At 40.8% G+C, this 24,805-nt stretch overlaps 1 protein-coding gene across 1 annotated transcript in view; it reads left to right on the forward strand.

The window, feature by feature from the left end:
* Window positions 1-23,906, forward strand: part of GTF2A1L (general transcription factor IIA subunit 1 like) — a gene marked incomplete at its 3' end in the record, with an annotated part of 46,659 nt that extends 22,753 nt beyond the window's left edge. Inside the window, exons 6-9 of the mRNA XM_080913701.1 lie at window positions 4,509-5,050; window positions 21,003-21,263; window positions 21,884-21,973; window positions 23,799-23,906. Of these exons, the coding sequence (XP_080769827.1) occupies window positions 4,509-5,050; window positions 21,003-21,263; window positions 21,884-21,973; window positions 23,799-23,906 (1,001 nt within the window). The remainder of the gene's footprint in view (window positions 1-4,508; window positions 5,051-21,002; window positions 21,264-21,883; window positions 21,974-23,798) is intronic.
* Window positions 23,907-24,805: the final 899 nt, after the last annotated feature.

Genomic DNA, 24,805 nt, shown 5'->3' on the forward strand with positions numbered 1-24,805 from the left:
AAGGAAATAAAGATGAGAACAGCAGCGTTATACAGTGATGTCCTTCTCGAGTGTCTGTGAGCACACCTAAGGACATCACACACACTTACACGTGTACATATGCACACACATACACCATACACATGCACACACCACACACACATACACACTCATACATACAGATGCATGCACACACACACACCACACAAACACACACATGTTCACATTCACATTCACGCACACTCTCTTTTTTTTTAAACAACTTTATTTTACAAAACAAAGATAAATGTACAGATTTTAAACATTTTTTGCTTAAAATTATACATTTTTTGTCAGTACTTTTTTATCAGATTTTAACATAATTTTTATATAAAACTATATGAATATATTTTTTAGTCAGTACTTGATTTTTTCAAGGTTTGGTTGTATGCCTTGAAAACTTAATAGTTACAATGAGCTAAAGTACATGTAAAACAAAATGTAACATGGAAATAGTTAAAGTTTTCTTATATTGTAAATATTTTTTTTTGTTTTGTTTTCTTTATTTCTTGGAATTCATACAGTCTGTGAGTTGTTTCTGGGGGAGTGCAAGCCTCTGGGGTTAGCATCCCACTATCAGTGACTGCATATTATGTCTGTTCTTTTGTGACTGGGTTATCTCACTCAGGATGATATTCTCTAGATGCAGCCATTTTCTTAAGAATTTGGTTAAGTCATTGTTTCTGGTGGCTGAGTAGTATTCCATTGTGTATATGTACCACAATTTTTGTATCCATTCATCTTCTGAAGGACATCTGGGTTCCTTCCAGCTTCTGGCTATTATAAATAGAGCCGCTATGAACATTGTGGTGCATATATCTTTGTTGTGTATTAAAGTGTCTCTGGGGTATAAGCCCAGAAGTGGAATAGCTGGGTCTTCAGGTAGTACTATATCCAATTTTCTGAGGTATCGCCAGACAGATTTCCAGAGTGGTTGTATTAGCTTGCAACCCCACCAACAGTGGAGAAGTGTTCCTCTTTCTCCGCAGCCTCGCCAGCATCTGCTGTCATCTGAGTTTTGGATCTTGGCCAATCTGACTGGTGTGAGGTGGAATCTCAGGGTTGTTTTGATTTGCATTTCCCTGATGGCTAAGGATGTCGAGCACTTCCTCAGATGTTTCTCGGCCATTCGGTGTTCCTCAACTGAAAATGATTTGTTTAGCTCTGTACCCCATTTTTTAATAGGGTTATTTGATTCTCTGGTGTCTAGCTTTTTGAGTTCCTGTACACCTTGGATATTAGGCCTCTATCTGATGTGGTGTTGGTAAAGATCTTTTCCCATTCTGTTGGTTGCTATTTTGTTTTCTTGACGATGTCTTTAGCCTTACAGAAACTTTGCAATCTCATTAAGTCCCATTTGTTAATCTTTGACCTTAGAGCTTGAGCCATTGGTGTTTTGTTCAGGAAATTTTCTCCTGTGTCTATGTGTTCTAAGGTTTTCCCTACTTTCTCATCTAATAGTTTCAGTGTATCTGGTTTAATGTGGAGATCTTTGATCCACTTACACTTGAGCTTTGTACAAGGAGATAAGAAAGGGTCTATTTTCATTCTTTTGCATGCTGAGTGCCAGTTGGACCAGCACCATTTGTTGAATAGGCTGTCCTTTTTCCATTGAATGTTTACTGCTCCTTTGTCAAAAATCAGGTGACCATATACATGAGGGCTCATTTCTGGATCTTCTATTCTATTCCATTGATCCACATGCCTATTTCTGTACCAGTACCATGCAGTTTTCAGCACAATTGCCTTGTAATATAGCTTGAGGTCAGGGATAGTGATTCCCGCAGATGTTTTTTTGTTGTTGAGGATGGATTTCGCTATTCTAGCTCTTTTGTTATTTCATATGAAATTGCACATTGCTCTTTCCAACTCAGTGAAGAACTGGGTTGGAATTTTGATGGGGATTGCATTGAATCTGTAGATTGCTTTTGGTAGGATGGCCATTTTTAAGATGTTGATTTTTCCAATCCATGAGCATGGGAGATCTTTCCATTTTTTGAGATCCTCCTCAATTTCTTTCTTTAGAGGTTTGAATTTCTTGTCATACAGGTTCTTCACTTGCTTAGTTAGAGTCACACCAAGGTATTTCATAGTTTTTGTGACGATTGTGAAGGGTACCTTTTCCCTAATTTCTTTCTCCACATGTTTGTCCTTTGAGTATAGGAAGGCTACTGATTTGTTTGAGTTAATTTTGTATCCAGCCACTTTGCTGAACTTGTTTATCAGATGTAGGAGTTCTCTGGTGGAATTTTTGGGGTCACTCAAGTACACTATCATGTCATCGGCAAAGAGTGATGTTTTTATCTCTTCCTTTCCGATTTGTATCCCCTTGATCTCCTTTTGCTGTCTAATTGCTCCAGCCAGGACTTCCAGTACTATGTTGAATAGGTAGGGGGAGAGTGGGCAGCCTTGTCGAGTCCCTGATTTTAGTGGGATTGCTTCAAGTTTCTCGCCATTAAGTTTGATGTTGGCTGTTGGTTTGCTGTATATTGCTTTTATTATGTTTAGGTATGGACCTTGGATTCCTGTTCTTTCCAGGACTTTTAACATGAAGGGGTGTTGGATTTTGTCAAATGCTTTCTCAGCATCTAGTGAGATGACCATGTGATTTTGATCTTTGAGTTTGTTTATATGGTGAATTACATTGATGGATTTCCTTATATTAAACCATCCCTGCATCCCAGGGATGAAGCCTACTTGGTCATGATGAATGATCGTTTTAATGTGTTCTTGGATTAGGTTTGCAAGGATTTTGTTGAGTATTTTTGCATCAATGTTCATAAGTGAGATTGGTCTGAAGTTCTCTTTCCTTGTAGGGTCTTTGTGTGGTTTAGGTACGAGGGTTATTGTAGCCTCAAAAAATGAGTTGGGTAATATTCCATCTGATTCTATCTTCTGGAATAGTTTGGCGAGTATTGGTGTTATATCCTCAATAAATGTCTGATAAAATTCTGCACTGAACCCGTCTGGACCTGGGCTTTTTTTGGTTGGGAGGCTTTTGATGACTTCTTCTATTTCTTTAGGTGTTATAGGGTTATTTAGTTGGTTTACTTGGTCCTGGTTTAACTTTGGGACCTTGTATCTGTCTAGAAATTCATCCATTTCCTCCAGATTTTCCAATTTTGTGGAGTATAAGTTTTTGTAGTAGGATCTGATGATTTCTTGAATTTCCTCAGTTTCAGTTGTTATGTCGCCACTTTCCTTTCTGATTTTGTTAATTTGGATACTCTCTCTTTGCCCTCTAGTTAGTCTGGCTAGGGGTTTATCAATCTTGTTGATTTTCTCAAAGAACCAACTCTTTGTTTTGTTGATTTTTTCAATGGTTCTTTTTGTTTCTATTTGGTCTATTTCTGCCCTAATTTTGATTATTTCTTGCCGTCTATCTACTCTTTTTGGGTATATCTGCTTCCTTTTGTTCTAGGGCTTTTAGCTGTGCTGTGAGGTTGCTGATGTGAGCTCTCTCCAGTTTCTTTTTGGAAGCACTTAGGGCTATGAGTTTTCCTCTTAATACTGTTTTCATTGCCTCCCATAGGTTTGGGTATGTTGTGTTTTTGTTTTCGTTGAATTCTAGAAAATCCTTAATTTTTTTCTTTATTTCTTCTTTGACCCTGCTATCCTTTAACAGAGCGTTGTTTAGTTTTCATGTGTATGTGGGCTTTTTGTTGTCTTTGTTGTTGTTAAAGACCAGCCGTAGACCATGGTGATCTGAGAGGATGCATGGGAGTATTTCAGTCTTCTTATATTGATTTAGGCTCGTTCTGTGTCCAATTATGTGGTCAATTTTCGAGCAGGTGCCATGGGGTGGTGAAAAGAAGGTGTATTCTTTTACTTTGGGATAGTATGTTCTGTATATATCTATTAATTCTAGTTGGTTCAAAGTCTTTGCTAGTTTTGCAGTGTCCTTGTTCAGTTTCTGTTTCCCTGATCTGTCCATTGGTGAGAGTGGGGTATTAAAGTCTCCCACTATTATTGTGTGGGGTGAAATGTATTTTTTGAGCTTTAGTAGGATTTCTTTTATGAATGTGGGTGATTTTTTTTTATTTGGAGCATATATGTTAAGGATTGAGAGTTCCTCCTGACAGATTTCCCCGGTAATGAGTAAAAAGTGTCCTTCCTTATCTTTTTTCATAACTTTTGGTTAGAAATTTACTTTATTCGATATTAGAATAGCCACTCCAGCTTGCTTCTTGGAGCTGTTTGCACACACACTCTCATACACACACACACACACACACACACACACACACACACACCACACATACTAACACATTCATATATACTCACACATACATGCACATGCACACACTCAACACACCACATACAAACACACACATGCTCACATACACTACTCACACATTCACACATACATACATGCACACACAAACACACACACATATATGCTCACATATGTACACTCTCATACCCAACCACAGCTGCACACATACTCATTGAAAGGGAATTGTACTTACTGTTTCATTTTCTCTTTTAAGGTCACCTTTACAAAGTCAATGTACCCGTCATGGTGACACCGATGTCTGGGAGGACAGAAATTCTGCAGCATCCGTTTCAGCAGGTCCTTCAGCAGCTTGGGCAGCCTTCAGTGATACAGGGCACGGTTCCAACATTGCCGCCATGTTCTCCTCAAGTGGCAGCTGAGAAGTCACGCAGAATGGAAGCAGTGTTGCAGCAGCCCACCGTCGTGCGTTCCACTCCAGTGGACGGGAAACACGTAGAAAGTGCTCTCCCTGGAAACGAGCCGAGGCCACAGGACAGTTCTCAGTACACGAGCCTTCCGGGGGTGGGGTTTTCTCCTCAGGTCGCTCTAACAGAGGCTAGGCTGGAGCCAGGACTTGGTGTGTCAGCGAACATGACTCTGCATGGCGGTCCTTTCTCACAGGGCTCTCTGGGCCCTCTCCACCCCCACATGCTTGACACACAGCTTCATGGCCCTAAAGACAGGACACATGGATGTGACTCCGTAAAGCAACTGAGGAAAATAGAGGAGCCCAGCAGCCTCTGTGTGTCAGAGAAGGTAGGGCGTGTTCATAGCTGGTGGCCTGTGGTTAGAGTTTCCAAATTTTTCTTTGGAGGTATAAGATTATCAGAATTATATATGTTTTGTTTTTCCTGTAGAAAATGGTTTCTTTTTTTGTGGTGTCATGGCTAATTCCAAATGTCAGTCTGAGTTAGGGGAAGAAATAGGAGGTGAGTGCAATAAAAATACATTGTATGAAATTCTTAAAGAATTAATAAAAATCATATAATAAATTTAAAGTCATTTTTCTATCAGCTCTGTAAACATAAACTCTTACAGCTAATTCTACTTGTCCAGTTTAGCCTTATATAAGAACCAAAGCACCATCCATGCTCAGCTAATAGATGAGTCCTTCTCGGTCATAGCTCCCAGTCTGCATCAGGTGACAATTAAGGACCACCTGAGCATTTTATGTTGAGAATATTTAAGTATTTTTCTCCTTTGCTGCCCCCTTTCCTGCTTTCTCTTCTCCTCCTCCTCTGTTCCCCTTTTCTTTCTTTCCTTTTTTTCTCCATCTCTCCTTTTTTTTTTCTCCCCTCCCCTTTCTCTCTCCTCTCTTTGTCTTTTATGTTGCTCAGATCATGCCCAGGTTTGGTAGATGCTAGGCAGATTCTGAACAGTGTCCCTGTCGTCTAGGGACAATGGGTTCAGTGATGGATTGCATCCAAAGTGTGCTGTGAACTGTAATAAGAGTTTAAGAGGCTGATGGCCTTGAGAAACAAAGCGACATGTTTGTGACAATTTCAGATGCTCATGACCTGTGTTCCAGGCATTAAGTTTGAGTATTAAGAATTAAGATTAAAATCTGAGTTTTGGGTATTTTTTGTCAGAGTTTCCACATAATACATACAACTTAGGAACTAAATACAAATATGACATTTGGTTTTGAGGAAGAAGTAGCTGAGCTATGCTTCTTTCCTCTAGTAATCTGGAGACATGTCCCCCCTGGGTTTTATATAACCTGTGCTTGTCTAAGGTTCACTGGTCAAGGATGAAGTCTTCTCTGTTAGTTATCCTGTTTTGTTTTGTTTTTCTGATAGGAGAAAGTAGCTTAGTTTTGGGATGTTAGTCAAAGCTGCTTTAGGGTCAATTTGAGGCCACAGTAGGGTCAAAGTTCAGCTTGACCACTGATGAGAAAGCAATGGAATGTTTCTCTCTGAAATTCAGGTAACCCTGATGGAGTCCACATTTAGAGCTTAGAAAATGACCAGAGAAGGCCGGGGTATACGACACAGCGTTGGGACCAGTATTAAGCCCGAGGTTTGGGTATGGTTTGTGCCCGTGCTGTACTGTGTGGAGATGTGCAGCCGTGGGGTTAGTCGGCAGAGCCGGAAGTGCTCAGCAGCATCCAGTCTGAGGCAGGGTGAGTCCACAGTGTAGCGTCTCTTAGCCCTCACCTCCTGGCTTCCTCATCTGTCCTTCAAGCATCTGCCTTTGACCTTGAAAGATAAGTAACAGTACCTTTCCGTGAGACGGTTTCCAGGGAAACAGATGTCCCCTGCATGCGGCTAGAAATATCTAGTCTGGGGCACAGACGGGACAAAGTGGGAGGGAGGAGGAGGCCCAGTGACATGAGTACGTGTTCTCAGCTTCCTGGTGGCCGAGGTGAGTGGCCTCATCCACAGTGCACCAGAGGCCCAAACCAGAGAACTCAAAGCTCTGAAATCATGAGGTCAAGTAGATCCTCCTCTAAACAGTCTCTCTCAGGTATTTGTCACAGTGACAGGAAGTCTGAGTAGCACACGTGGCCAATGGGAGTAGCATGTCCCAGGCCCAGGGTGTTAGTGCCATAGCCTGTTAATGGCCAGTGCAGCTATATTGTGACAGATAAGAGATGTCACCCTGCCTCTGAACAACTGGATTGTACGTAATTTAGTTGTAGATTGAAGGGTGGGTACTGAGCTATAATTTAGGTTTCTTATGCTTTATGTTATTACCCTGTAATTTGAGCTCTGTCTTAACAGCCGCTGGAATAATGCAGTTTTTTCTTAAGTTGTAATGGTTGGAAGCTGGATTTGGCAAAGCTTTATTCTAAGGAATCCTGTTTTATTTGTTGTTGGATTACCTAGCCTCCCTCTCCCGCACTTTACTCGGTGGAGTGGAGGATCTTGGCTATTGTGCATCTGGTTTGCTCTAGAGAAGGAAGGCTGAAGCAGCTTCCTTACACCGTCTGAAACAGAACTGCTGACATTTCCATGTTCACACAGGCTTTGTGGAAGAACCGATACTGACATCCCTTTAACACTCGACAGCATAAAAATACCAGTTGCTTTAGAGGGCAGCTGGCGTTTGATTTTAATTTCCATTCACACACTGACATCATTAAACAATTCCTATGCTTTGAGCCTTTTGATTTTCCAGTGAGAAACTGACATCCTTGTAACAATGTAGGGCTGGCACTTGGCAGAGTTTGAGACCCTGCCTGCCAGCGGAGCCTCTGAGGTGTTCCCTCCACAGTATGGGTTTCTCTGTCTGAGCAGACAGCCTGTGATGTGGTTTCAGCATGTGGCCTGCACTGCTGCTAAGATGAAGGTAGTAATTCCAGAAGTTGTGTCAGCTGACATAGAGCTCAAAGACTTTCTTCTTCTTTTTTTTTTGATATTCATTGAGCATTTATTTATTTATTTATTTATTTAGATACTCTCTGTATTTATATTTGAAATGTTATCCCTTTTCCCCACCACACTCCATCCCCCTCTCCCCCTCCACATGTCTTCACTAAGTTGCACCCTCTCCTAATCATCCTCTCCACCCCATTGCCTTGGTATTCCCCTACATTGGACAAATGGTTGATATTTTAGTCCATAGGAGTTGTGGAGGGTTTGGTTGGTTGATAATGTTGTTCTTCTCATACGGTTGCAACCCCTTTCAGCTCCTTCAGTCCTTTCTTTACCACCTTCATTGTGGTCCCTGTGTTCAGTCCGATGGTTAGCTGCCACATGCTCAGCTGCATCTGTATGACTCTAGCAGAGCCCCTGAGGAGGCATCTTTATCTGGTTCCTGCCAGTAAGCACTTCTTGGCAGCAGCAATACTGTTTGGGTTTGGTGGCTACATATGGGGTGGATCCCTGAGTGAGGCAGCCTCTCAATAATCTTTTCTTCAACCCTGTTCCTCTATTTGACCTTGCATTTCCTCCCATGATTGTTTAATTCTCCCTTCTAAGGACTGAGCATCCCCATTTTGGCCTTTTTTTTTTTTTTTTTTTTTTTTTTTTGACTTCATAAGGTCTGTGAATTGTTTCTTGGGTATTCAGCACTTTCTGGGGCTAGGATTCGATTATCAGTGACTGCATACCATATGTGTTCCTTTGTGACTGGGTTACCTCACTCAGGATGATTGTTTCTAGTTCCATCCATTTGCCTAGGAATTTCACAAACTCATTGTTTCTAATAGTTGAGTAGTACTCCATTGAGTATATATGTACCACGCTTTCTGTATCCATTCCTCTGTTGAAGGACATCTGGGTTCCTTCCAGCTTCTGGCTATTATAAATAAGGCTGCTATGAACATAGTGGAGTATGTGTCCTTGTTAGATATTAATGCATCTTTGGGGTATATGCCCAGGAGTGGAATAGCTGAGTCTTCAGGTAGTAAGTACTATGCTCAATTTCCTGAGGAACCACTAGACTGATCTCCAGAGTGGTTGTACCAGCTTACAACCCCACCAACAGTGGAGGAGTGTTCCTCTTTCTCCACATCCTCACCAGCATCTGCTGTCATCTGAGATTTTGATCTTAGCATTCTGACTGGTGTGAGGTGGAATCTCAGGGTTGTTTGGATTTGCATTTCCCTGATGACCAGAGATGTTGAGCATTTTTAGGTGCTTCACGGCCATTTGGTATTCCTCAACTGAGAATTCTTTTTTTTTTTAGCTCTGTACCCATTTTTTAATAGGATTGTTTGATTCTCTGGAGACTAATTTCTTGAGTTCTTTGTATATATTGTATATTAGCCCTCTATCAGATGTAGGATTGGTAAAGATTCTTTCCCAATCTGTTGGCTGCCTTTTTGTTGTTTTGACAGTGTCCTTAGTCTTACATAAACTTTGCAGTTACATGAGGTCCCATTTGTCGATTCTTGCTCTTAGGGCATAAACTATTGATGTTCTGTTCAAGAAAATTTCCCTTGTGCCTATGTGTTCTAAGTTCTTCCCCACTTTCTCTTCTAATAGTTTCAGTGTACCTGGTTTAATGTGGAGATCTTTGATCCACTTGCACTTGAGCTTTGAACAAGGAGATAAGAAAGGATTGATTTGCATTCCTCTGCATGCTGACTGCCAGTTGAGCCAACACCATTTGTTGAAGATGCTGTCCTTTTCTCATTGAATGTTTTTAGCTCCTTTGTCAAAGATGAAGTGACCCTAGACATGTGGGTTCATTTCTGGGTCCCAAATTCTGTTCCACTGATCTACCTGCCTGTCTCTCTACCAATACCATGCGGTTTTTATCGCAATTGCTTTGTAATATATCTTGAGGTCAGGGATGGTGATTCCTCCACAAGTTCTTTTATTGTTGAGAATAGATTTTGCTATTCTACGTTTTTTATTATTCCAGATGAATTTTAAGATTGCTCTTTCCAACTCTATAAAGAATTGTGTTAGAATTTTGATGGGGATTGCATTGAATCTGTAGATTGCTTTTGGCAAGATGGTCATTTCTACTATGTTGATCCTCCCAATCCATGAACATGGGAGATCTGTTCATCTTCTGAGATCTTCTTTGATTTTCTTCTTCAGAGATTTGAAGCTCGTGTCATTCAGATCCTTCATTGCTTAGTTAGGGTCACACCAAGATATTTTATATTATTTGTGGCTATTGTAAAGAGTGTCTCTCCCCTAATTTCTTTCTTAGCATGTCATTCTTCAAGTAGAGGAAGGCTACTGATTTGTTTGAGTTAATTTTATATCCAGCCACTTTGCTGAATTCTTTATCCACTGTAAAATGTTTCTGGTGGATTTTTTGGGTTCACTTAAGTATACTATCATATCATCTGCAAAATTTGACTTCTTCCTTTACAATTTGTAACCCGTTGACTTCTTTTTGTTTTCAAATTACTCTGACCAGTACTTCCAGTACTATATTGAATAGGTAGGGGGAGAGTGGGCAGCCTTGTCTAGTCCCTGATTTTAGTGGGATTGCTTCAAGTTTCTCTCTACTTAGTTTGATGTTAGCTACTGGCTTGCTGTATATTGCTTTTTACTATGTTTAGGAATGGGCCTTGGATTCCGGAATTTTCCAGAACTTTTAACAGGAAGAGATGTTGAATATTGTCAAATGCTTTCTCCATATCTAGTGAGATAATCATGTGGTTGTTTTCTTTGAATTTGTTTATATGGTGAATTACGTTGATGGATTTTTGTATATTGAACCATCCCTGCATTCCTGGGATGAAGCCAACATGATCATGGTGAATGATTGTTTTGATGTGTTCTTAGATTCGGTATGCAAGAATTTAATTCCGTATTTTTGCAATAGTGTTCATGAGGGAAATTGGTCTGAAGTTCTCTTTTTTGTAGTGTCTTTGTGTGGTTTAGGTATGAGCATAATTGTGGCTTCGAATAATGAGTTGGGTAGTGTTCTTTCTATTTTTATTTTATGGAATATTTTGGAAAGTATTAGTATTAGGTCTTCTACGAAAGTCTGATAGAATTATGTACTGAACCCATCTGGTCCTGAGCATTTTTTGGTTGGGAGGCCTTTGATGACTGCTTCTATTTCTTTAGATATTATGGAACTGTTTAGATGGTCTCTCTGATCCTGATTTAACTTTGGTACCTGGTATCTGTCTAGAAATGTCCATCCTCTAGATTTTCCAGTTTTCTTGAGTATAATTTGGATATTCTCTCTGTGCTCTCTAGTTAGTCTGCCTGAGAGTTTATCAATCTTGTTTATTTTCTCAAAGAACTAGCTCCTGTTTTTGTTGATTCTTTATGTAGGTCTTTTTGTTTCTACTTGTTTGATTTCTACTACTCTGAGTTTGATTATTTACTGCCATCTACTCCTCTTGGGTGTATCTGCTTCTTTTTGTTCTAGAGCTTTTAGTTGTGCTATCAAGTGCTAGAGTATGCTCTTTCCATTTCTTTTTGGAGGCACTCACAGCTATGAGTTTTCCTCTTTGTACTGCTTTCATTGCAACCCATAAGTTTGGGTATGTTGTACTTTTATTTTTGTTAAATTTTTAAAAAAATCCTTATGTTTTTCTTTATTTCTCATTTGACCACGTTATCCTTGAGCAGAGCATTGTTCAGCTCCCATGTGTATGTGGGCTTTTTGTTTTTGTTGTTATTAAAGACCTGCCTTAGTCCATGGTGATCTGATAGGATGCATGGGAGTATTTTGATCTTCTTATATTTGTTGAGGCCTGGTTTGTGACTGACTATATAGTCAATTTTGGAGAAGGTACTGTGAGGTGTTGAGAAGAAGGTATATTCTTTTGTTTTAGAATGAAATGTTCTGTAGATGTCTGTTAATTCCAGTTGGTTCATAATCTCTGCTAGTTTTGCTGTGTCTCTGTTCAGTTTCTGCTTTCATGATCTGTGCATTTCATGATCTGAGAGTGGGGTGCTGAAGTCTCCCACTATTACTATAATTGTGTTTGGTACAATATATTCTTTGAATTCTAGTAGGATTTCTTTTATGAATGTGGGTGCCCTTGTATTTAGAGTATAGATGTTCAGGATTGAGAGTTCATCTTGATAGATTTTTCCTGTGATGAGTAAAAAGTGTCCTTCCTTATATATTTTTTGATAACTTTTGGTTGAAAATCTATTTTATTCAATATTAGAATGGCTACTCCAGCTTGTTTCCTGGGACCATTTGCTTGGAAGTTTTTTTCCTAGACTTTTACTCTGAGGTACTGTCTTTGTCTCTGAGATGAGTTTCCTATATGCTGCAAAATGCTGGATTCTATTTATGTATCCAGTCTGATAGTCTATGTCTTACTAGTGGGGAATTGAGTTCATTGACATTAAGAGATATTAAGGAATAGTGATTGTTGTTTCCTGTTATTTTTGTTGTTAGAGGTAGAGTTTTGTTCGTGTGGTTTTTTTGCATGATTACTTTTTTTTTCTTTTCCTTGGGTGTAGTTTCTTTCCTTGTGTTGGATTTTTTCATCTATTATCCTTTGTAGGGCTGAATTTGTGGACAAATATTGTGTAACTTGGCTTTTGTCCTGGAATATCTGTTTCCCCATCTATGGTAATTGAGAGTTTTGCTGGATATAGTAATCTGGGCTGGCATTTGTATTCTCTTAGGGTCTGTATGACCTGTGTCTAGGATTTTCTAGCTTTCATAGTCTCTGTTGAGAAGTCTGGAGTAATTCTGATTGGTCTGCCTTTATATGTTACTTGTCCTTTTTCTGTTACTGCTTTTAGAATTCTTTCTTTGTTTTGAAAATTTGGTGTTTCAGCTATTATGTGTCAGGAGGATTTCCTTTTCTGGTCCAATCTATTTGGAGTTCTGTAGGCTTCTTGCATGTTCATGGTCATCTTGTTCTTAAGGGTGGAGAAGTTTTTTTCTATGATTTTGTTGAAGATATTTACTGTGCCTTTTAGTTGGGAGTTTTTGTCTTCTACCCCTACTATCCTTAGGCTTGGTCTTCTCATTGTGTCCTGGATACCTGGATGTTTTGGGTTAGGAGCTTTTTGATTTTTTCATTTTCTTTTATTGTTGTGTCAATGTCTTCTGCCCCTGCCTGAGAACCTTTCTTCCATTGTCACGCGCCCCACGTCCCACCGGCAGGAATGGCGTGCAACAACAGGATTCTTCTGCGAACAACCTTTATTGTACAGCACTCTGAGCAGGGGGCCCCGTGGAAGGAAAATGCACTGCTTATATATGCCTCGGAGACTTGTGTTGCTACCTGATTGGTGCACTCTCCAGTAACTCATTAGTATGCCTGAGAGCAGGCTGTGACGTCTGTGATATATGCGCACTATGTCTCTTGGGCTGGGCAACAGCTCTGTTAGCTGAGTCATAGGCGGGAAGCCGGTGCCATCTATTGGTGAGGCACCAACGGCTCCCAACATTCCATCTTTTGTAGTCTGTTGGTGATACTTGCATCTATGACTCCTGATTTCTTTCTTAGGTTTTCTATCTTCAGAGTTGTTTCTTTTTGTGATTACTTTATTGTTTCTCTTTCTGTTTTCAGTTCCTATACCTGTTTGGTTGTGTTTTCTTGTAGTTCTCTGAGTGATTTTTGTTTTTTCCTTTTTAAGGGCTTTTACTTGTTTACATGTGTTCTCCTGTAATTGTTTAAGGGAATTATTCAAGCACTTCTAGAAGATCTCTATCATCATCATGTAGTATAATTTTAAGTCTAAGTCTTGTTTTTCTGGTGTGTTGGGAAATCTGCTGCTTGCTGTGGTGGCAAAGCTGGGTTCTGCTGTTGCCAGGTTGTTTTATTTTCCATAGTTTAGGTTCTTTTACTTTTTTCTTGATATCTTGTTATCTGTGATCTTGTTGTCTCTGTCTGCAGTTTGTCTCTCCTGAGGGTCTGAGGGCTCATGGGCTCAGGAAGGATTTTGCTCTTGGGTGTTTGGCTCTTCATTGAGTTCTGATGGCTGTGCCTCTGTTCTGTCTTTGTGTGTTCAGGTTGGATAGTGCGAGGCTGATCTGGGAACTCAGCTGTCTACAGGCAGGTCCTGAGTCCTGGTGGCCCTCTCTCTGGACAGGAAAGGACCGGATCCCAGAGTGCACCACTGCTCATAGATTTTCAAATGAAGGTTTTGAATTATTTTTTCCAACACATGTATCAAAAAATGTGGACAAAGTATTAAGTTTTGAATTTTTCCAGCTTTCTAAAGAGCATTCTGGAAGCTAATGCTTAATCTCTGGGTAGATGTTTGTTCTATTTGGAGGGATGGAAAGCCCCTTCATAACACTTTATTTGAAGGGTTTGTTGGTAGATGTTTGGCTATGTGAACACTTGAATCGTCCCGTGCATTGTTCTTCAGCATTCACTGTAAACACAGCTGAACATTACTGGCTATTTTGGTTGTCTACGCAGGACATCAGAGTCAGCAGCTGTGTGAACTTTCTAATGTTTATTTCTGAAGACAGAAGTTAAAAATGAAAAAAAAGGCTGTTTATTAGTAATAAATTTGAGTTTATAATATTCTTTTTTTTTTCTCAGAATACAAAAAGCTTCCCTAGTTTAACAAAACAATCCTATTTTAATTCAGTTGGGACTGTCCTGGAGAGACGACAGAAAGGGAGAGAAAGAGAAGACGGGAGAAGCTCGAAGGGGAGTTCAGGGAGGAGGGTGGTGTGGATGATGCAGACACCCATGGGAAGGCCAGAAGGGGAAGACATCTGTGTCTAGTTCAATCACTTGTCCCTTGAAACAGGGTCTCATTGAACTATGAGCTTACCATTTTTCAGCTAGCTGACTAACCAGTGAACTAGGCCTCCCTCAGCTTGGGGTTACAGGCTTGGGCAGCCACAGCTTGAGAAGGTGCTGACAGATGAACTCAGATCCTCTTGCTTTAGCAGCAAGTGTTCCTTTACACCAACCCAGTTTCCCAATGGAGTCCTGGAGTTTGTTGTATTACTTAACCAGCTCATTCTCAGTTGACTAAGTCCTGGAGGAGCTTTAATTAATTTTGTACAAAACGCCTCTTTTGGCATGTGAGTCAGGACTAGGACTGACTTAATAAATTCCTCTAAAAAAGTCAAATTTTTTGACGTATAATTTAAACATAATAAAATTCACGTTTTGTACAGTTTTTAGGTACACAGTGAAATCTGACAAACATAGGCAGTTATACAAAACAAGGTCATCTGGGCTTGAGTTATGACCAGGCCTCCCTTTGCCCACTTGTAGTCAATCCCTAAAGTCCTCCACTATATCTATGTTCTTTCAGGATGGAGTTGCTTTTCCAGAAAGCCAGTCACCTGCAGTTCTGCAGTATGCATGTGTCTCAGTTAGGGCTTTACTGCTGTGAACAGACACCATGACCAAGGCAAGTCTTATAAAGAACATTTAATTGGGGCTGGCTTACAGGTTCAGAGGTTCAGTCCATTGTCATCAAGGTGAAAGCATGGCAGCATCCAGGCAGTCATGAAGTAGGAGGAGCTGAGAGTTCTACATCTTCATCTGAAGGCTGCTAGTGGAAGAATGGTGTCCAGGCCATGCCCAGGGTGACATACCTACTCTAACACAGATACACCTTCTAATAGTGCCACTCCCTGGGCTGAGCATATTCAAGCCATTGCAGTAGGTTTCTTAGCATGCTTGAGATTACCCTGTGCTATGCATCCAGCAACAAATCCAAATACATACACTGTATGATTGTATCCTGGTTTACCAGTTGGGCATTCAGGTTGATGAATAGTTTTGGAATCTGTATAGTGGGGGTTGAATAAACATTGTTCTGTCATGAAGGGGCCCTGAGTGGAAGCATCTAAAAAGCCCCATGTACAGCATGCTGGTTCTCTGGAACAGTTCATTTTCAGTGAGAATTGTCCTGTGTTGGCTTCTTCCTGGGCACTCTTCCCTACTTAGCTCATGTCTGTTGGCTTGTCGACAGTGCTGCATTGTCTTTATTGTGGAGGTTTAAGCAGCTATCAGAGGAATCTTTCATATTTGTTGTTTTTCAAAACCATTCGGAATCTTCTAATTCCTCTCTGTATTTCCACATGACAAGACTGTTAACCCCAAAACAAATGGACAACAACAACAACAAAATTGAAACCTAGTTTCTGGGGTTTCTTTGGGTTGTGTTGATCTATAGATATGCAAGGGAAGAACTGATAACCAGTCTGCTCAGAGTGTCTGCTTCCTCACAGTTCCATCTGGGTAGGGTCTGGGTGTCCATGGATTTGTCTACTTCATCTACTTTCCCTAAAGATTTATTTGCAATATTCTGTATGTGTTTGTGTGTGTCTATGCACATGACTGCAGGTACCTGTGGAGGCCAGAAGAGGGTTTCAGGTTCCTTGGCATTGGAGTTATGGGCGCCTGAGCTGCCCAGCATGGGCACTGGGACGTGAAAAGAGCGGTGCATGCTTTTAGCTGCCGAGCCTTCTCTCAGCTCCACTCTGCCTCTCACTGTGTTGGTGGATAAGTATTGAAGGCATTGAACGACAGCTGCTCGTGTCCGTACACAGGGTGGCTGTAAGCTCAACACCCCCGCTTTGGGACCAGGGGATGTTTACACTGACCAGCCGGAGTAGGGAGCTTTTACCAATTGATTCAATGGCTGCAAAATCCATGTGTCAGCCGCAGTGAGCCTGCAACTTTCTAAATCCAAGTCTCAGCAACCATGTTATGTTTTATAAAAAAGAAAGAACCAGGATTATGTTTGGTAGAGCAAGGCATGGTGAGATGGAAGGGGGTGCCTCTATGGAACCCATGCTGTGACATCCCTTCCCCCTGAGGTACCAGCCATAGGATGGATACAGTATAGAATGGAGTTTACTTAGGGCATGGGAAGGGGAGGGAGGGAGGGAAAGGAGGGGGAGGGAAAGGGGAATGGGAGAGAAGGAAGAGAGAAGGAGAGTAAGATATGAGGAGGGGGGCAAACAGCTCCTTTTATAGTGAGTCAGGAATACCCGGTAGAGACTAGAAGGAACGCTAGCAGGCACTGTTTTAGGTATGTAAGTTTTGTCCTATTTTCATTTGGATTCAGTAGAAGTTGTTTTATACGACTCTTTAAAATTCTTTTACTCAGGGAGACTCATAGTTATCTTAATTAATTTTTAAGTATCTAAAATTCTTTTCCATTTTTCATTATAATGTTCAGTTTTAGATTTTATTGCTAGAGGATATACATTTTATGTTCTGTATTTGAAAGGATTATTTTGAGCTAGAATGTAGATTATCTTTATGTAAATGTCATGTGAAGTTTTTGAAAAGAGGCTTTGTTATTATTTTTTATAATCACCGGTTTGTGTGTGCATGTGTGCAGATACAGGTACCCACAGAGGCCAGAGTCACAGGTAGCTGTGAGCCATCTGACACAGGTTCTGGGAATCAGTGCTGAGCCTTTTCTCACATTCTTAGGTGTTCTTAATAAAAAGCTGTTTGATTGTTTTTGGATAGAATATTCTATACATGCTGATTAGGTTGTATAGACTGCATGCATTGGTCTTCTGTACTGTTTCTTATAGTTATTATAAATGTTTCTGTTGTTTGCTGGGAAGCCTTGCAATTGTGAATTTACCTACTTCTTTAACTTTAGTTATTTTCATTTTGTTTGTGGGGAACCCAGTGCTTTAGTGCATAATAAATATAGCACCACTGCTGGGCTACACCCACCCCTGTCTCTGGTCAATATTCTTGAGACAATAGTAATAGTAATGATAGAGGCACAGAGATTTAGGATTATTGCACGCCTGTCAAACTGACCCTCTGTTGTTAGATAATATTCTTATTTATCTTTTGTAACATTCTGCGTTCTAACACAAATACCATCCTTTCAGTCTTACTTTGATTAGTGTTTGCAAGGCACTGATTGTCTCTTCTTACTGAGATTTTTTTAAAAAATTGGATACTTTATTTATTTATATTTCAAATGTTATCCACTTTGTTTCCCCTCTGCAAAGCCCCTATGCCATCACTCCTTACCCCGCTTCTGTGAGGCTGCTCATCCGTTTACCCTCTCCCACCTCACTGCCTTGGCATTCCTCTACACTGGGGCATCAGGCCTTCACAGGACCAAAGGCTTCCCTTCCCATTGATGCTAGATAAGGCCCCTTCAGTTCCTTCAGTCCTTCCCCTAACTCCTTCATTGAGGTCCCTGTGATCAGTCTGATGTTTGGCTTTGAGCATCTTCATATGTATTGGACAACATCTGTCAGAGCCTCTCAGGAGACAGCTTTATCAAGACTCCTGTCATTAAGCACTTCTTGGCATCAGCAATAATGTCTAGGTTTGGTGTGTGCATGTGGAATGGATCCCCATGTGGGCAGTCTCTGGATGGCCTTTCCTTCAGTCTCTGCTCCACTCTTTGTCTCTGTATTTCCTTTAGACAGGAGTTATTCTGGGTTAAAATTTTGTAGATGGATAGTTGGCCCCATCCCTCATTGCCTAACCTCTGGATATGGTCTCAACAGGTCACCCTTTCGTTTGTGGGTATTTCAGCTAATGTCATCCTCGTGGGGTCCTGGGAGGCTCTTGCTTTCCTGGTATCTGGAAATTTTTGGTTGCTATTCCCAGTTCCTCATCCCTCATTGATACACACCTCTGTTCAATTTCCTGACCCTTTGTACAGTTCCTCCATCTCCTCCCATACCCTGACTCTGCACTCCCCCATCCGTTCCTCCTGAGTCTCTCTCTGCCTCTACTTCCCTTGATTATTTTGTTCCCCTTTCTAAATAGAACTGAAGCATCTCTTTCATCTTCCTTCCTCTTGAGTTTATGTGGTCTATGAGTTGTATCATGGGTATTTCATGCTCTTTGCCTAATATCCACTTATCAGTGAGTACATACCATGTATGTTCTTTTGTGATTGAGTTACCTCACTCAAGATGATATTTTCTAGTTCCATCTGTTTGCCTGTGGATTTCATGAAGTCATTGTTTCTAATAGCTGAGTAGCATTTCATTGTGTAAATGTACCACACTTTCTGTATCCATTCCTCTACTGAAGGACATCTGGGTTGTTTCCATCTTCTGGCTATTATAAATAAGGCTTCTATGAACATAGTGGAGCACGTGTCCTTGTTATATGTTAGAGTATCTTTTGGGTGTATGCCCAGGAGTGGTATATTTGAGTTGTCAGGTAGTACTATTTCCGATTTTCTGAGGAATGGTCAGACAGATTTCCAGAGTGTAATCCCACCAGCAATGGAGGATTACATAAATATTTTCACACTTAAATTATTTTGTGTCTATGTATGATGTGAGTGGGTATGTGTCTCAGTGTTTGTGTGGGGTTAGAGACACAGGTAGGTTCCTTCTTTCTACCATGTGGGTCCCAGGGTCAGACTCAGTTTGTCAGGCTTGGCAGCAGGCCCCTTTTCCATTGAGCATCTCACCAGTCCTCTCTTTAGATACTTTTACTGGATCTGTGCTAAAGTCTTATCATAAATGGATGTACTAAGATGTAGAGTTGTGTTACCTGTACATCTCAGAGAAAGTGCCTTTGCTCAATCACAATAAAGTGTCTTAGGCCCTGTTAGAAGTCTTTCTTTTTTCAGTGCCCTTGGAGATTCCCAAAATTTCTTAGGTTGATACGTGCAGGCTGTCCTTTCTGAGCCCTTAATTTGTACCTGTGCACTTAGCCCTGAGAGCCGAAGTGGTCCATTGTTGGATAAGATGTGTCCTCCTGTCCACGGGCTGCCTTACAACACCTGCTGTTCATTATCAAGGCTTCTGTGTGAGACACTGGCTTTGAGCTCATGAGATCCTTCTACCTCAGGCTCAAGAGTGCTGAGATTTGAGGTGTGGACCTCCATTAGTTTTAAGATTATTTTCATTTTTACTCATTCAAATAAATTATTAAAACCACAAAATCATCATAAAAAATGAAGGTATGTGTTAATTATCTCCTTAACAGAAATGAGTTTTGAGAAATCACTTCTCATTTGGAACTTGGTTCAAATTATATTGGGCATAAGTCCCTTGTAAACATATTACACATCGAGAGGCCTTGGCTGAATGCATACCTCTGTCACTTAGCTCATTTCCCTACACTAACACAGGTTTTAAAATACCTTTTAAGCCGTGCCTGTAATGCAAATTCCTTATTTATATGTATACATTTTGATTAGTTTAAGGGCCTGATTTTGTCAAAAAGCATGAGAATTCTGCTGCAAATTCTGTAGTATTTGTGGTTACATAAAGTACCTCTTCTAGTTAAGAAGCTTGAAACTTTAGGTAGCTCTAGGCCACCTGTGACAGACTAATAGGAAGACATATGCTGCCCTTGAGGTGAAGTCTCTGTAATCAAACTTGGGCTTTAATTCCATCTCCTTCTTTGCTGCCTTTGTGATCTTGTGAACCATAGTGTCTTATCTCAGGGTGTTGCAATTAGATTTAAATTAGAAAATGCATATAAAATATTTATCAGATGCTTGTAAGCTCTGTTTCAAAGACAATGATAAAGGTAACAGTTACCTGTGTAACCTGGGTTCATCTACCATCACTATCCATTTTCAGGTTTCCTTCATCTGAAGGAGAAACATTAGATGACACCTGTGGTTTGAATGAAAATGCCTCCCATAGGCCATTAGGGAGTGACACTTTTAGGAGGTGTGGTGGTGTTGGAGGATGTGTGTCACTGGGGCTAGGCTTCGAGGTCTCAAATGCTCAAACCAGGTCCAGTGATTTATGTCTTTCTGCTGCCTGCTGAGCGGGTAGAACTCTCAGCTACCTCTCTAGCATCATGTCTGCCCGTGTGCTACTATGGTTCCCTCCATGCTGATAACAGACAAAACCTCTGAGCTGTAAGCTAGCCCCAATAAATGTTTTCTTTTATAGCAGTTGCTGTGTCCAAACTGTCTTACAGCAACAGAAACCCCAAGACACTAATACTCCCAGGCTCCTCTTCCTATGACTTGGCGGTCTTAGTTTTACTTTTGTCTTTATGAACAGTTCTACAATAGGCACCTCAGGTTAAATAAAAGAACGAAGCAGTTCTTTTCTACATCATTCAGTTGCCATTGTGATTGAGTATAGTAGTTAAGGTTCAGCAGGTACACCCCGTCTAAAGGCATATGTATAAAAGCTGGCAAGCATGGGGTGAAAGCAGTGAGCTCATTTGTTGCTGGTGTCTGGTGGTACGTTTACTTAACTTGAAATCAAGCAATCTTTTTTTTGGTTGTTGTTGTTGTTGTTAGAAATGCTAAAGCTATCCCAGAATCCCACATTAAGAGATTGGTCTCAGAAGGCAGAGAGAAGTTTAAATGATTACTCGTGTGGTATTTACTAGACATTTAAACTCCAGATTCAGTGTTCTAATGCCTCATTTAGCTTAAGAACTTGACCATGCCTCTTCTGTTTGCAGAACTGTACTTCTGAGAGGGATCTGAATGTTCAGGTACCCGATGATGATATTAATGAAATAATTCAAATAGATGGAACCGGCGATAACTCCTCTACTGAAGAGATGGGAAGTATAAGGGATGCAGATGAAAATGAATTCCCGGGGATCATTGACACAGGTGACCTCAAGGTGCTTGAGGAAGAAGTGGACAGCGTATCAAATGGAGATTCAGCTGCAAACAGCAGTGACAACGAGGACCATCAAATAGATGTCCTAGAAGAGGTGAGGCGGGTGCTTCTCTGAGCTGAGTCTTAGCTTATTAACTAATAGGATTGGTGCCTTCATGCACTGCACAGCCAAATACATTTCTAATCAAGATCAACCTTGTCTCTGGTCTTTTAAAATTAGGGTGATTTGTATGCAGGGCCTTTAACATTTCAACTTTAAATTGTAATTTCAGTGGGTATTAAGTATTTAGGGATTGGATTTATGTTTGTTGCTTTTTAAGTAGTTTTGGTAGAAGGCTTGGGAAATATAAGTCTTTGTCCTTTGTCTAATAAATGTGATGACATTTGGGTAAAGTGAGGCAATCACATTTGTGAGGGCTCGTGCACTTGTGGCTGCCTGTGGTAACATCTTATCTGAGTTACCATCTTTACGGTCTCATTGCACTTGTCACCTTCAGAGATGAGGAATCTGAGAGATGGGGAATTGGAGAATTTGCCCAAGGTCAGCCATGTAATTATCAAGTGGTCAAGCTGGAATTCAAAGCTAGGTTATTTGACTTTAAAGCAGAAGAACTATTCTGTCTCTTCAGGTCCCTTTACTTCTATATCTTTCTATCTTTAAAAAAAAATTGAAGCATCATGAAATCTCTTAATGTGATCATCTTTCATCTTTAGGATCCCCTAAATTCTGGAGATGATGTCAGTGAGCAGGATGTGGCAGACCTGTTTGACACAGATAATGTAATTGTCTGTCAGTATGATAAGGTACTGTGCCTGCACTTTGGACTGTGAGTTTATTAATTGAACTTATGCTGGAAGGTTGAGAAAATATGATGGTGAGTTCTCCAGTTTGCAGTCAGGTGACTCGTGGAACCGATGTTTAATTCTGTAAAGAATTTCTTTGTGTGTGTGCACATTTGTGTGGGTGCACGTGTGTGTATCAGTGTGCAAGCCCATGTGCACAGAGATCAGAGGGTAACCTCTGCTATTATTTCTTAGGAACTATATACCTTCCTTTAAGAGACAGGGCCTTTTCATTGGCCTGTAGCTAAGCAAGTGGTCTAGGCTGGCTGGATCCCAGTGATCACGCCGTGATCACGCCCGTGCTTGCCTTCCTCTCACTGGGCTGACAAGTGTGCACCACTCTGCTTAGCTTCTCCTGATGTGGATTTGGGTCTCAAAGTCAGGTCCTCATGCTCGTACAACAAACACTGTTACCCACCGAGCCACCTCTACAGCCCAATTCTGTAAAGTTTTGAGGGTGTACTTTGGGTCTTCTACTATGCCGTGTGGGATAGATGAAAATGATCATCTTCCCCTCCCCCTTCTCAGCGGGCTCTGGGGATTGAACCTCGGATGATGGGCAAGTGCTTTGCGCAAAGGAATTAGGTCACACTCCTAAACCCCATTAGGCTCTGCACCCCAGCCCCTAAATGATCATCTTTGTCTTAAGGAGGTAACAGTCTTAGTCAAACACAGTATTTCTTACAGAATAAAAAAAAGTCACACATGACAAGATGGCAGGCAACCCAGGTGTGAGAACAGTGTGACAGGTAACACAGATGCTGGCAACACAGGACTCAATCTCTCAGCGATGTGGCCGATAGCGAGGGCCTGAGTAGCAAGAAAATACAAGGAGACCCACCATGGGTGCTGCAGGCCTTGGTCATGGGGCTTCATGATCTGTATGGCAGCGGTAGGGACCGGAGGCAGGCAGAGGAGTAAGGGGTGAGGGACATGCATGGGACACCCACATCTCTGCCACTGCCTGTCATGTGACATTCAGATCCTTGGCAACCTAGCCTGCATGAAGTGAATGTTGATATGTTGGTATTTTTAATCATGATTTGATGTACATGAAGGAAACAGAAGACGATGTGTTTAATTGGCATAAAGTGCCATTTCTCTACAAAGTCGTCTCGTTCTTTCCAACATGCTATATAGATAGAAAAAAGATAATGATCAGGCTTTGGTCTCCCTTTTCCATTAAAATATAAACTCTTCAAAGTCAAGAGTTGTTTTTACACCCATCATACACTAAAGTCTACAGACATCTCTCTATATCTGCAGTTTTCTCTGTGGATTCCACCAAGTAGATTAAAAACATTTGAAAAACTACATGTTTACCGAACGCATGCGGATTCATTTTTGGTCACTATTTTCAACAATTCAGTACTACTGCTACTTAAAATCATTCACATTGCATTGGCTGCTCCAACAAACCTAGACATTATATAAATCTTCCAGGAGGATGTACATAGATTGTACATACACACAAAAACATTTGTATAATGTTTTTACATTTTTACTGGATTTGAACAGTCCAGAGACCTGAGTCAGAGTGGCAGCGGAGCCACTCACTGACGCTCTGACACAGAAAGTCGGTCCTCACAGTGAGTATACGGATTGTAGCCCTTACTCCAGAGCTTATGCTAGTGTTTGACTTATGGGAACTCAAATGTTTGCTAAAGAGTGAGACCTTTATCCTGAGAAAGGTCTTACATTTAGGCTCAGCGTAATCCTATTTGCTATTTTAAAGAATATAAGTGATCATTTAGCTTATGGACTTAGAGCATCTTTCCCTTGCCAGATTCATCGGAGCAAGAACAGATGGAAATTCTACTTGAAAGACGGTGTCATGTGCTTTGGAGGGAGAGACTATGTGTTTGCAAAAGCCATTGGTGAAGCCGAGTGGTAAGCGCCAGAGACTCGGTACATCACCTCTGTGAACCTACGTGGGACTACTATGTTGTATGTGTGACCCACATCCTTACTTTATATGTGGTCCATCAAAGAGTTGATTAACTTTTTTAATTCACTATATGGAATTAAATAAAAGTATAGTTCAAATGCAGATTCACATTTACAGTGTTCCGTTTAGTTTGTTTTCCATTTTAGCTGTCACCCCCATCATTCTTCTTTTTCTGCAAAGCACAATTGCACTGGGTGTGACAGTACTCAGCTGTGTCACACTTGTAACCATAGCCCCACCCACCTGCCCTCACACCCCTCATTTTTTAAAAGTGCCAACAAAGTCAATGTAAACTGAAGCAAGAAGATAAAGTGCACCACTGTTGCCCGTGTTCCTGTTGGTGGGACGGGGGTGACTACAGACAAAGGTAAGTGTTCTCCAAATTATCGTGAGCTTGGTGCTCTCTCTCCAGTCTCACATGGGCCTGAGGGCCCAGGCTCTTGTGAAATTACTGGAGGTGGTGGTTTTCAAGGTTGTTGGCCAGGATCCGCATTGCAGAACATACTTTGAAGGTGAAATCTCTCTTTGAATATATATGAACACACACAACACAAGTTTAGCAAGTATGTCAGAAATCACACTTGCTTTCAGCATGGTGGCCTTCTGCATTCTCTATATGACTTCATGCTGTCTCATTAAAAGTTATATAATTTGGGGTCATAAAGTTCATTCTACTTTGTGACAGATTACACTTTTTTAAAAGTAAGATTTTTTTTAACTTTATGCGTATAGATATTTTTGAATGCATGTCTGTGTATAACATTTCTGCAGTACCCACAAAGCCCAGAAGACACCACTCTATCTCCTGAATCTGGAGGTATGGATAGTGGTTAGCTGTCATGTGG

This window comes from Micromys minutus, assembly GCF_963924665.1.
Source record: "Micromys minutus genome assembly, chromosome: 3".
Taxonomy (NCBI): Eukaryota; Metazoa; Chordata; class Mammalia; order Rodentia; family Muridae; genus Micromys; species Micromys minutus.